This window comes from Bufo gargarizans, chromosome 2 (genome assembly GCF_014858855.1).
Source record: "Bufo gargarizans isolate SCDJY-AF-19 chromosome 2, ASM1485885v1, whole genome shotgun sequence".
Classification (NCBI taxonomy): domain Eukaryota; kingdom Metazoa; phylum Chordata; class Amphibia; order Anura; family Bufonidae; genus Bufo; species Bufo gargarizans.
Window position 1 is genome coordinate 76,585,605 of NC_058081.1, and position 13,947 is coordinate 76,599,551.

The 13,947-nt window shown below is 42.3% G+C and overlaps 1 protein-coding gene across 5 annotated transcripts in view; it reads right to left on the reverse strand.

Moving 5' to 3' along the window:
• Positions 1-12,016, reverse strand: part of LOC122927401 (zinc metalloproteinase-disintegrin-like crotastatin) — a 46,020-nt gene extending 34,004 nt beyond the window's left edge. The window contains exons 1-2 of one of the 5 annotated variants that reach the window (XM_044279209.1): positions 11,779-12,016; positions 1,202-1,284 (exon numbers count right to left, since the gene is read on the reverse strand). In XM_044279209.1, coding sequence (XP_044135144.1) covers positions 1,202-1,284; positions 11,779-11,830 — 135 coding nt within the window. In that variant the 5' untranslated portion in view covers positions 11,831-12,016. The remainder of the gene's footprint in view (positions 1-1,201; positions 1,285-11,778) is intronic. The other 4 variants (XM_044279208.1, XM_044279206.1, XM_044279207.1 and 1 more) reach the window with 4 other exon arrangements.
• Positions 12,017-13,947: the final 1,931 nt, after the last annotated feature.

Here is a 13,947-nt window from a genome sequence, read left to right on the forward strand (position 1 = left end):
TTTCACCGCTCCTGACATGCCTGTGTTAATAGCGTCATGCATTCATGCAATAACAATTCTGGAGCATCTATTCTTATGGCTCTATGTTGTGCCATTCCTCTATTATTTCTACTACAAGTTATGAATGAATTGCTAGCAGTCTGCAGTAAGGGTACAGGGAGGAGGTAACCAGCTGGGGGGTGTACCTGCACAGTCTCACTCTATCCAATCAGTGCTGCCATTGTCAGTCTGTGCAGGAACACACCTCCAACTGGTTACCACCCCCCTGTACCCTTACTGCAGACTGCTAGAAATTCATTCATAACTTGTAGTAGAAATAATAAAGGAATGACACAACACAGAGCCATAAGAATAGATGATCCAGAATTGTTATTACACGGGAAATGCTGAAGCTATTAACACAGGCATGTCAGGAGAGGTGATAGGTCCTCTTTAACAATTATTGTTATTTTACAACATATTGATCTGAATACAAAGAGCGTCTCTCACTCTGCATTACCCAGGATACTGTGTATCCCATAGACAGCCCAGGGTTTCAGTACAACCTGTGCAATGCTTCACTTCGCCTGTGGGGGTGCTGCAGGAAACTGGACATTTGCTGCTGGGTTCTCTTAGGACACCCTGCAATCAGGTTATAGTTCAGGGACCCTTTTAACAAAAAAAGGATCATCCAAAATGAACACCCCAGTTATTCTGTGGCCTATTATTTTTCAAGATATAATATTTAAAGTAAATGTTCTTTTTTTTTTTACTGAACTTTACAAGGAAATGGATGTACAGTCAGGTCCATAAATATTGGGACATCGACACAATTCTAACATTTTTGGCTCTATGCACCAGCACAATGGATTTGAAATGAAACAAACAAGATGTGCTTTACCTGCAGACTGTCAGCTTTAATTTGAGGGGATTTACATCCAAATCAGGTGAACGGTGTATAGAGACCAAAATTTTAGAATTGTGTCGATGTCCCAATATTTATGGACCTGACTGTATATTGCAAAAGGAACTGAGGAGCACTGACTGAGCACAGAATAAACCACAGCCATAGAAATATAGAAACCACAAGCTGTCAGGGCAATGCCATAGGACTAAAATCAGTCTAGATATACAGGATATATGATAGACAGAAAGATGATGATAGAGAGATAGATAATGATATAATTAGATAGATCTCTTCTGTAACAATCTTCTACTGTACCTGAGTATCTCTCTTATGATGTGCATGAAGTTTTCGAGGGAAGACCACCTCATATTTCTGTCCCTCCGGCATTTCATTTAAACCTGCAGGAAATGACCAAAGGATTACTGATCTCATAAGACTAGGATAGATCGGGGTCTCCTGTGTCTCCTCATCATTTTCAAGATCTCTGTCTGTTGTTAGTACCCCAAAAAAATCCTTACTACAAAAAAGGACAAGAAAATCTCCAGCAGATTTCAGCAAAGACATGAGAAATATGTAAATATCGCTTAATCATCGTATCATGACAAATTACCAATAAACAATCGGGTGTTTGCCATTCCCCTTCTCAAAGGGGGCGCGTTCCTACAGCCTGATAGTGTGAGCTTTGATTAGTGAATGTGAAAGTGTATACAGACACGCCGCCACCTGGTAACACCCACTTGTCAATTTATTCCTAAATTTCTGGGAGCAATAACAGAGGAACGGCGCAACACAAAGTTATAAGAAATAAAGCTTCAGGACTGTTCTTTCATGAGGAATACAGCTATTTACTAAAAGAAACATGTCAGGAAAGGTAACAGGTCCTTTCCCTTCTGTTTAACTTCCATTGCATGTCAGAAGAGGAGAAGGGAAAGAGGATTTATGGCGCATGCGCAAGATTTCAGACATGCCAGGAGCAGGTAGAGGGATGTCCTGGGCAGGCTTGTGTAATCCGCCTTGATGACTCCATGATGATGATGATGATGATGTATAGTCTTGTGTACACGCAGTCTTACCCTTCGGGCCTCGATGCGCTTAGCTGACTAATTCAACAGGGAGGAAAAAAAGAAGGCATGACACTTTGCCATGGGCCACAAAGGCCTAGAGAATAAGGCACCTATTCCAGAGACCAATTTCCTAGCACTTATCAAATGGAGAGTCAAGAAAAAGGGGAGGAAGGTAGGGGGATCTCAAGGTTCAAAGGGTTCGGACGAGATATAGAGAATGTGAAGAAAACAATTTAATAAACGTGGGGAAAAAGTATCTTTAGAATAAAAGAACATTACCAACCATGAATTTATAGACTAAGATTTAAGAAGACCCCCAAAGTTATATAAACCAAATAAGTGTTATATAGGAAGATCAAACGCCTGTTTGAAAAGTAAGGTTTTCAGTGCACGTCTGATTGAGAGAAGACTGGGAATTATTTTCAGGGCCAGAGGTAGGTGGTTCCAAAATCTGGCCCCTTGAGCCGAAAAGGATCTACCTCCACGTCTGATCTTGTTAACTTGCGGGATGTTAAAATTTGCAGAGTTACTAGACCTCAATGTCCTCAACGGGGCGTACCTGGTGAATTTACGTTGCAGGTACAAGGGCCCCACACCATGGAATACCCTATACATGAAGCATCCAATCTTGAACATCATCCATTGTTGGACGGGTAGCCAGTGCAAGGCTTTAAGAGAGGGAGTGATATGCTCTCGGCGGGCAACACCCGTTAGGAGCCTTGATGCGGCATTCTGCACAAGTTGAAGTCTATGCAAGTTCTTCTTAGGAAGTCCCATGTACAAGGCATTACAATAGTCCAACCGACTGCTGATCGCTGCTCCGAACAAGGCTTTCCTGAGAGGGGATTCGATGTATTTTAAAATCCTCCCCAGAAGTTTCAGCTGGTAGTGACAGGTACTAACCACCCTGAGGGTTAATCTGGAGTCCAAGGCCACTCCCAAGTCCCTGACCTGGGTGGCTGTCTCAGAGACAGGTCCAAAAGACAATGGCCATTGGGGTGCTGAGGGTGTAATTTTCTGGTCACTGAATGTAATACATTCAGTTTTGGTTCCATTAAGCTTTAGATGATTGGCACTCATCCAGTGATCGATCTCCAAGAGACATCCGGCCAGATCAACTTGATCAACTGTTCCTTTGGCAAGCCTAAAGTACAGTTGTGTATCATCCGCATAAACATGAAACTGAAGATTGTGGCTCCTGATAATGTCGGCCAATGGTCTCAGATAGATGTTGAACAAGACTGGGGATAGTGCCGAGCCTTGTGGTACTCCACAGGACAGTGAGAGATCGGTGAAATACCCCCAGCTTCACTCGTTGTACCCTGTCCTGGAGAAATGAGACCATCCATGCCAAGGTCTTTCCATCTAATCCGGCTACCACTTTAAACCGGTTCAATAACACTTGATGGTCAATAGTGTCAAAAGAGGATGATAGGTCCAGAAGGACTAGGACCATGGAGTCGTTCTGGTCTAATGCCATCAGTAGATCATCCTGGACATTGACCAGAGTGGTCTCAGTACCCCGGCATTTACCTATAGAAAGGTACAATCTGAAAGTGCAATTACATCAAAACGCTGACCAAATCTGCACCATCTGAATGGGCCTTAGACTTACACTGGCAATACTAGAAAATAAAAAAGGGGCAATCCCATGATTAATGGAAAAAATAAAAATCAGACATCCTATAGTAAGTGACAATCTCTTTTTTAAAAAGAAAAGCTAGAAGCAGCCCTGTACCTCACATGGATCCAGAGAATTCCCATTTCATTATTCCAATTGCTCTGCTAAATTTATATCATGCTGGAGGCTCGGGGCGTGCCCTTTCTGCTGCAATTCAGGGGTGTGTGATTTCTACCACAGCTTTCTCCCTATCACAGATCAGGGGGCAGTTGAAGGATGGAACCGAGTATGTGTGTCTACCTCAGTGAGATGGACAGAGAAATAAGAGAAAGAACAAACAGCAGGTGGTGCTATACAGATACATTTTATTGAATAACTCAGCGACTTTGCTAAATTACATGCAATTACAAAAGTATTCAGATCCAGGTGCTGGTTTGGAATGTGCAGAATATTTTTCTTGAAGTCAGGATTTATTAATGACTTTATGAGGTTTTCTCATTTTAGTAACTTTTGACCTAGTACAGAACAGAGGGCACAATGGTTGGAGTCTGGAATCGGTGTCCAAATGACTGGATCCCATCACTAATTATACTGAGATAACTACATATGCAGCCACCTCTCCACTGACCTCAGCTGCTCTGAGCAGGCCTGGAAAGTATCATTAGTATTATTATTAGTATCATGCTATTATCATTCATGTAACAGAAAGGGGCATTTAGTTTCGGCAACATGGGTTATCTCACCAACTTAAAATTCCTTCTTGTACTTATCTGCTTATCTGGAGGATCTTCTTCCCTTTCTGTGTGAGGGAAGCAGCTCACAGCAGCTCAGCAAGGAAGCTGGCGTAGATGTAGACAAGTGTAAAGTCCGCCTAAGTCATGTAGAGGCCGACGCCTCTACACAACTGAGGCAGATGAACCGCCAGCTCAAGCCGGCGTCTTAATCGACCGTCTTCATAAATTTCCCCCAATATGTTAGTTTTGTGGGATAATCCCTTTACCCCCTTCTACCCCGGGACAGTTTTCACCTTCCTGCCCAGGCCATTTTTTGCAAATCCGACATGTGTCACTTTATGTGGTAATAACTTTGGAACACTTATTTATCCAAGCCATTCTGAGATTGTTTTCTCATGACACATTGTACTTCATGATAGTTATACATTTGAGTCAATATATTCCACCTTTATTTATGAAAAGATCCCAAATTTACCAAAGATTTAGAAAAATTCGCAATTTTAAAAATTTATATTTCTCTGCTTTTAAAACAGAAAGTGATGCCTCGTAAAATATTTATTACTTAACATTCCCCATTAGTCTACTTTATGTTGGCATCATTTTGTAAATGTCATTATTTTTTTAGGACGTTAAAACGCTTAAAATTTTAGAAGCAATTCTTAAAATTTTAAAGAAAATTTCCAAAACCCACTTTTTAAGGACCAGTTCAGGTCTGAAGTCACTTTGTGGAGCTTACATAGTGGAAACCCTTCATAAATGACCCCATTGTAGAAACTACGGTCCTCAAGCTACTCAAAACTGATTTTACAAACGTTGTTAACCCTTTAGGTCTTCCATAAGAATTAAAGGAAAATGGAGATGAAATTAAAAAATTTCACTTTTTTGTCAAATTTTCCATTTGAATCCATTTTTTTTCTTTAACACATCGAGGGTTAACAGCCAAACAAAACTCAATATTTATTACCCTGATTCTGCGGTTTACAGAAACACCCCACATGTGATCGTAAACTGATGTAAGGGCACACGGCAGGGCGCAGAAGGAAAGGAATGCCATATGGTTTTTGGAAGGCAGATTTTGCTGGACTAGTTTTCAGACACCATGTCCCATTTTAAGCCCCCCTGATGCACCCTTATAGTAGAAACTCCCAAAAAGTTACCCCATTTTGGAAACTAGGGAATAAGGTGCCAGTTTTATTGGTACTATTTTGGGGTACATATGATTTTTAATTGCACTATATTACGTTTTTTGTGAGGCAAGGTAACCAAAAAAATGTCTATTTTGGCACAGTTTTTATTTTTTTACAACACAGGGTAGATTATGTGCTTTTTTTATAGAGTAGGTTGTTACGGACGTAATGATATCAAATATGTCTACTTTGTTTGTTTGTTTCAGTTTTACATAATAAAGCATTTTTGAAAAAAAGTATGTTTTTGTGTCTCGATTTTCTGAACGCCATATTTTTTTTTACTTTTCTGCCGATCGTCTTCTGAAGGGGCTCGTTTTTTGCAGGAAGAATTGACGTTTTTATTGGTACCATTTTTGGGTACATATAATTTTTTGTTCATTCACTATTACACTTTATGGGGCAAGGTGACTAAAAAATGTGTAATTTTGGCACAGTTTTTATTTATTCATTTTTCCAGCGTTAACCTGAGGGGTTAGCTCATGTGATATTTTTATAGAGCAGATCGTTACGGACATGGCAATACCTAATATGTATACTTTTTCTTATTTATTTAAGTTTTACACAATAATAGCATTTTTGAAAACAAAAAGAATTATGTTTTAGTGTATCCATAGTCTGAGAAGTGAAAGTGAAATAAAGTAAGGAGTTGATGACTTTGAATAAGGGAAACACGGGCAAATGTCCACAAATGTCCAGAGTTCAAAGTATCCCTGCTCGAGGGTACTACACGTGCTCACCCTGACAGGTTTCCTTTCACTCCAAAGTTGCTTTCATTTATTACCTAAAGGGGTTGTCTCCCTTCAGTAAATGTCATTTATCATGTAGAGAAAGTTAATACAAGGCACTTACTAATTTATTGTGATTATCCATATTGCCTCCTTTGTTGTCTTGATTCATTTTTCCATCACATTATACACTAGTTGTTTCCTTGATAATGTGAAGGAAAAATTAATCAAGCCAAAGAAGGCTATATGGACAATCACAATACATTAGTAAGTGCCTTGTATTAACTTTCTCTACATGATAAATGCCATTTGCTAAAGTGAGACAACCCCTTTAAGCCATGACACTTTGCTAAATCCTATGGGGGGGGGGGATGTATCAAAACTAGTGTAAAGGAAAACTAGCTTAGTTATCCATAGCAACCAGTCAGATTCCACCTTTTATTTTCTAAAGGAGCTCTGAAAAATGAAAGGTGGAATCTGTATGGTTTCTTTGGGCAACTAAGCCAGTTTCATTTACACCAGTTTTGATAAATCCTCAAAGCCTTTCCATGACCCAGGGGCGTAATTACCATAGCGGCAGACCATGCGACTGCTATGGGGCCCAGGGAAAGAGGGGGCCCAGTCTTAGTTGGGATGACCTTCTCTACTGGATGTGAAAACTTGGTCAGGATTCTACCCTCTAAAGGAACAACTTTTAGCAAATGAGGCAGGGTCATTGAAAAGAGTTTAGGCAGAAACCCTTCTGTCCTGTGTGGGGGGCCTGGTTTGATCCTTGCTATGCTTTGTTTAGTTATCGTCCCATATCACTTCTCCTATATACCTCAAAGCTACTTGAACATGTCCACCATGAACTGTCCTCTCACCTCTCTTCCTGCTCACTCTTTGACCGGCTACAATCCAACCCTACCACTCAACTGAAACTGTCCTTACCAACATCACTAACGACCTAACTGCCAAAACCAAAGAGCATTATTCTGTCCTCCTCCTTAACCTGTCCTCTGCCTTTGACAGAGTCGACCCCTCCCTCCTGTTACAAACTCTATCATCTCTTGGCATTATGGACCTGGCCCTCTCCTGGATCACATCATACCTCACAAACCGGACATTTAGTGTCTCCCACTCTCACACCACCTACTCATCTCATCCCCTCTCTGTTGGTCTCCTTCAAAGCTCTGTCCTAGGACTCCTACTCTTTTCAATCTACACCTTTGTTCTGGGACAGCTCATAGAGTCCCATGGCTTTCAGTATCACTTTTATGCTGACGACACACAAATTTACCTCACTGGTCCAGACATCACTACCGTACTATCTTCTATATCCTCCTTCTTCTCCTCTCGCTTTCTAAAAATTAACATGGATAAAACAGAATTTACCATCTTTCCCCCATCAATAGCTGCACACTCTCCCGGGTCAACCAAGTCTGCTGCCTTGGAGTAACCTTGGATTCTGCCCTGCCCTTCAAAGCGCATATCCAGGCCCTTTCCACCACCTGCCGCCTCCAACTCAAAAATATCTATCCTCAACCAGGAGTCCGCAACAATGCTTGTACATGTATGCATCATCTCCCGCCTAGACTACTGTAACATCCTCTTATCTAGCACCCTCGCACCCCTCCAAACTATCTACAGTCGTGGCCAAAAGTTTTGAGAATGACACAAATATTAGTTTTCACAAATTTTGCTGCTAAACTGCTTTTAGATCTTTGTTTCAGTTGTTTCTGTGATGTAGTGAAATATAATTACACGCACTTCATACGTTTCAAAGGCTTTTATCGACAATTACATGACATTTATGCAAAGAGTCAGTATTTGCAGTGTTGGCCCTTCTTTTTCAGGACCTCTGCTTCTACTGGGCATGCTCTCAATCAACTTCTGGGCCAATTCCTGACTGATAGCAACCCATTCTTTCATAATCACTTCTTGGAGTTTGTCAGAATTAGTGGGTTTTTGTTTGTCCACCCCCCCTCTTGAGGATTGACCACAAGTTCTCAATGGGATTAAGATCTGTGGAGTTTCCAGGCCATGGACCCAAAATGTCAACGTTTTGGTCCCTGAGCCACTTAGTTATCACTTTTGCCTTATGGCACGGTACTCCATCGTGCTGGAAAATGCATTGTTCTTCACCAAACTGTTGTTGGATTGTTGGAAGAAGTTGCTGTTGGAGGGTGTTTTGTGTACCATTCTTTATTCATGGCTGTGTTTTTGGGCAAAATTTTGAGTGAGCGTACTCCCTTGGATGAGAGGCAACCCCACACATGAATGGTCTCAGGATGCTTTACTGTTGGCATGACACAGGACTGATGGTAGCGCTCACCTTTTCTTCTCCGGACAAGCCTTTTTCCTGATGCCCCAATCGGAAAGAGGCTTCATCAAAGAATATGACTTTGCCCCAGTCCTCAGCAGTCCATTCACCATATTTTCTGCAGAAGATCAATCTGTCCCTGATGTTTTTTTTTGGAGAGAAGTGGCTTCTTTGCTGCCCTTCTTGACACCAGGCCATCTTCCAAAAGTCTTCTCCTCACTGTGCGTGCAGATGCGCTCACACCTGCCTGCTGCCATTCCTGAGCAAGCTCTGAACTGGTGACACTCCGATCCCGCAGCTGAATGCTCTTTAGGAGACGATCCTGGCGCTTGCTGGACTTTCTTGGACGCCCTGACGCCTTCTTAACAAGAATTGAACCTCTTTCCTTGAAGTTCTTGATGATCCTATAAATTGTTGATTGAGGTGCAATCTTAGTAGCCACAATATCCTTGCCTGTGAAGCCATTTTTATGCAACACAATGATGGCTGCACGCGTTTCTTTGCAGGTCACCATGGTTAACAATGGAAGAACAATAATTTCAAGCATCACCCTCCTTTTAACAGGTCAAGTCTGCCATTTTAACCCAATCAGCCTGACATAATGATCTCCAGCCTTGTGCTCGTCAACATTCTCACCTGAGTTAACAAGACGAATACTGAAATGATCTCAGCAGGTCTTTTAATGACAGCAATGAAATGCAGTGGAAAGTTTTTTGGGGGATTTAGTTAATTTTCATGGCAAAGAAGGACTATGCAATTCATCTGATCACTCTTCATAACATTCTGGAGTATATGCAAATTGCTATTATAAAAACTTAAGCAGCAACTTTTCCAATTTCCAATATTTATGTAATTCTCAAAACTTTTGGCCACGACTGTACAACTCTGCTGCCCCGCTAATCCACCTCTCCCCCATTACTTCTCTGCCTCTCCCCTCTGCCAACCCCTTCACTGGCTCCCCATTGCTCAGTGAATTCAGTTTAAAATACTAACAAATACATACAAGGTTGTCCACAACCTGTCCCCTTCCTACATCTCTGAGCTACTTTCCCAATACATTACCAAATGCAATCTCCGATCCCCACAAGACCTCCTTCTCTCCTCTCCTCTTATAATCTCTTCCCACAACCGGCTCCAAGATTTCTCCCATGCACCCCCATACTCTGGAACTGTCTACTCCAAAACTTCAGACTCTAACCTACAGTGGAATCCTTCAAAAGAAACCTGAAACCCACCTCTTAAGACAAGCCTACAACCTACAGTGATCTTGCTGCTGCTATACCCCTATGACCAACTTTACCCTCACCTACAGTGTCCTTCTCCCATACCCTGTAGATTGTAAGCCCTCACGGGCAGGGCCCTCTCTCCTTCTGTACCAGTCTGTAACTCGTCTTGTTTATGCTTAGTGCAATTGTCTGTATTATGTATGTGCACCCCTTATGATATGTACAGCGCCAAGGAATAAATGATGCTTTAATAATAAATAATAATGATAATAATAATATATCTCGCTATGTTTTTGAAAGATCCAAAATGTACAGCTGTACAAAACAAGCTGGGCTTAATGGAAGGGCTAACTGGTAGTGTGACCATAGCTCACCACAGTTACAAAATTCTGGAAAATGACATCAACACTTTACTCAGAGCTGTCAATTAGCTGACATGGATCATGTGATACACCATTCAATCCCATACTACCTCTTTCAAACCCACCTTCGGCACGTCGGGCATTATTTATTGGATTCAGTCACTTTCACTAGTAAAAATGTATTAGGAATCGTAGGTTCTCTTAATATATAAGTCCACCACTGAACAACACACATGACTGTAGCCACCACTATGGGCGGCTTAGTAGCTAAGGCTTTGCCCACACCACAAATGTCCTGTGAATTGTTCCCGACATATCTAAAAAAATTCTTCCTTGGTATGTGTTTGTGTGGCATACATAGAAAGGAACACCTTTTTACTGTACTGAAAAGCATAGGCCATAATAATTTACAATAAAAAAATTATACTGTGCTGAATTTTTTTTCTCACTGTGGGAATCAATAGGCAATATATGCAACTGTATAGTGTGGATAAATGTTTGATGTATGTACCGTGTGCCAAAGTCCAAAAACATTGTGTGAGCAAGTCTTACTGCATTTGACTTACTGCATTGTGGTAGAGCTACAATACCAAATGCATCCCATTGACAAAAATGGCACTGTTTCAGGAAAACAATCCAAAAAATTAAGTCTGTCACAAGAAGCGGCACTCCACCAGAAAAAGGACTATCTAGCCCATACCAACTCAGTGTAGTTTCTTTCAATCCTTTAGAGCAGTGTTCAACTCCAGTCGTCAGGGCCCACCTGCCAGTCATGATTTGAGAATATCCCACCTGGGCTAAGTCCTGATGCATTGACACTAATTATATCACCTGCTCAATAGTAAGGAAAACTTGAAAACATGACCAACAGGTGGGCCCTGAGGACCAGAGTTAAGGAGTACTGCTTTAGAGCCATTCAATGCCAACTTCAAACAAGACATATAAAGTTAGTAAGATACCTGCATACAACCCTACCAGGGATGCTTCTGACATGAGGCATGATGAGCATCTTGCCTCAGGCGGCAGCTGATCTGCTTCTGAGGGTGGCGGCAGTTTACAGAGGGTCATCTGAGCCTATGGTTTCTGTCCCTGACGTTCAGCCTCATAGGCCTCAGTGACTACATCACTGGTTTGTAAGAGGTATGTACGCCATTTCAATTTGAGCCTCAAGCTGCAGAAAAGCTAGAATCAGCCTTGACCCCCTACCCACCAACTTCAAGCATCTGGACTCTAATGCAAAGTCCATAACAAAGCCCCAACTATCAGATGTATTTTACAGTACTGGTCTCCTCATATGAGGGATTATTTGGACTCCCTTAAATTCCAGCACCTGAGTACAATTGTAATGTCTGCACCCCCTATAGTTTGATCCGTCCTGAAAAATTAGGCACCATTGCAGAACCTGGACATATATAAAAAAAATTGCTAAGACTTGTTGAGAGAAGGAATGGATGAGTCTAAGTTGTCACTTCTTCTGATATGCTGAAACTGTAGCACCATGATGGTATCGAAAAGAGGAACCTGGTTAAACAACCACTTATTGCATATGTCCTTAAGAAATCAGAATGGAAACCTTTTTCATCCAAAAAAGGTACAAAAAGGACTTCTGAGCGCCAAGAGAACAAATTTTATCAAATCACAAGGGACACTTACATTTTGGTAAGGACTTACCTCTAATCTGGTCACTCAGCAGCACGAGGAGGAGCAGCGCAGCCCTCAACATTATTGCTGTGCTGGTCGGTCTTGTCTTTCCGATGAACTGGTGTCAGAGGAAGTGTATGCAAGTGTTTAAAATCTGCATCTGCAAGAGGATTTCTCAATAATGCTGTGCATATTGAGAGCATTACTTCCCAAATGCCATATTAGGAGCCAAAATTGATTGCTAGCTCCTCTTCCCCTACATGTATAACGCCCTGCAAGGGGGCATTACCACTCCTTTTACCCCTCCACTATCCTTAAAGAGGACCTTTCATTGGTTTGTAGTAAGTGAGATAAATATCTGTACCAGCGGTGTACCCCCGCTGTGCTGCCTGTTTTTTTAAAACAGGCACTGGCTGTAGCGCTGTCCAATCGCAGCGCAGAGCGTCACAGCCAGGGAGTTTTTTTTCTCCCTGACTGTGACGCTCTGCGCTGCGATTGGACAGCGCTACAGCCAGGAGAGAAGAAGACGCCCACAGAGAAAGACTGCATCTCCTCCCCATTGCTCTGATATAATACTGAGCATGAAAAATGCGGGGGTCATAACGGGGCACAGGAGCGCTGTTTAAAAAAAACAGGCAGGGCGGCAGCACAGTGGGGGGTACACCGCAGGTGCAGATATCTATCTCACTTACTACAAATCAATAAAAGGTCCTCTTTAATGGTGCACCCTGTATCATCTCGTGTATTTATCCCTAGGTCCTGCACAGTGTGTAAATGTATTTATGATTTGGTAATGGTTTGACATATAATGTGCCTGGTTCACCAGCAGATGGCGGCACTTCTGGCAGAGCTGTGTTAGATACAATAGAACCCTCTAGAGAGGGAGGAGTTGAGTTAGTTTCTAGTCAGTCCAGCCTTCCCCAGGTTGTGTAGAGTCTAGCTTACCCCCTGCTCTGCTGGGCATAGAGGCCCAAGCTACAAGCCTCAGAAGCCAGGAGGAAAGGTTCCCTGAACAAAGATACAGATAAATAGTGATGGACAAAAATCGTCCGGGATGTTTCCCGAATGCGTTCGCAATCAAATGTTCGCGAACCGCGCATTCGCGGCAGGCCCCATTCACTTTAATGGCAGGCGAACCTGAAAAGCCTTCAGGTCATATTTGCAGCCACCAAATACTTACTAGAAGTGCATAAATAGTCCCACAACATGGACAGTGACATACCAGAGGGGGTCAATGGCAAAAATTCCCACAAAAAATATGCATTTTAATCAGGGGCCATTAAAGGGAAACTCTCAAAATGTTCCCTGCTGGAGCCTATAAAATTTTTATTTTAGGCCACTGGAGTACGGACCCCAAAAATGATTATGTCGCTGGAGGTATATTAGGCGGTCAGTGGATAACAATTTTACTACAGGTCAGTGGAGTACAAGCCACAAACAAAGTGTATTAAAAATACAAAAACCATTAATAAAGTATATTACAAAAACTGTTATTAGGACATTAGGGACATGTTATCAAAAATGTGTTCAAAAGTTTAGTTACTCTTTAAGCACACACAGTGTTATGGGATAAAAAAACAAACAAACAGTGGTTTGTTGGGGGACCAAGAGTCCAAAAAGTATGCCTTGACAAGGTCAGAATGCCTGCCCATATGACATGCACAAGTGTCAATTGTCAATAAAAAAGTGACTTGCTGTGAACAAACCTAGTGGCATGCTGCGAGTGGTAGCACTGCAGCGTGGATGTGGAACAGGTAAGATAATAAGAGGCATGTGGTTGCAATAGTAGCGGCAGCAGAAGCAGCATAGCATGGAACAAACAAGGCTGTCGACTGTCTATGGGTAGTAGTAGTAACAGTAGTAGTGGTAGCAGTGGCAGATGCTTCGTGTTAATACAGGTGGCAGTAGAGGTTTAGGAGCGAGGAGCAGAATCAGCTGAGACGGCGGCAGCAGCAGCCCTATGTACCATGTTGGCAGGCAGGCAGAAGCATGATGGAGGCCGCAGCAGCCTTACAGAAGATGATGGTAGGCAACAGCAGTGGCATGAAGGCGGCAGTGGCATGATGGAGGCAGCAGCAGCCTTACAGAAGATGATGGTAGGCAACAGCAGTGGCATGATGGAGGCAGCAGTACCCGTACAGTACATGATGGTTGGCATTGGCAAGCTGCAGCAGTGGCATGAAGGCGGCAGTGGCATGA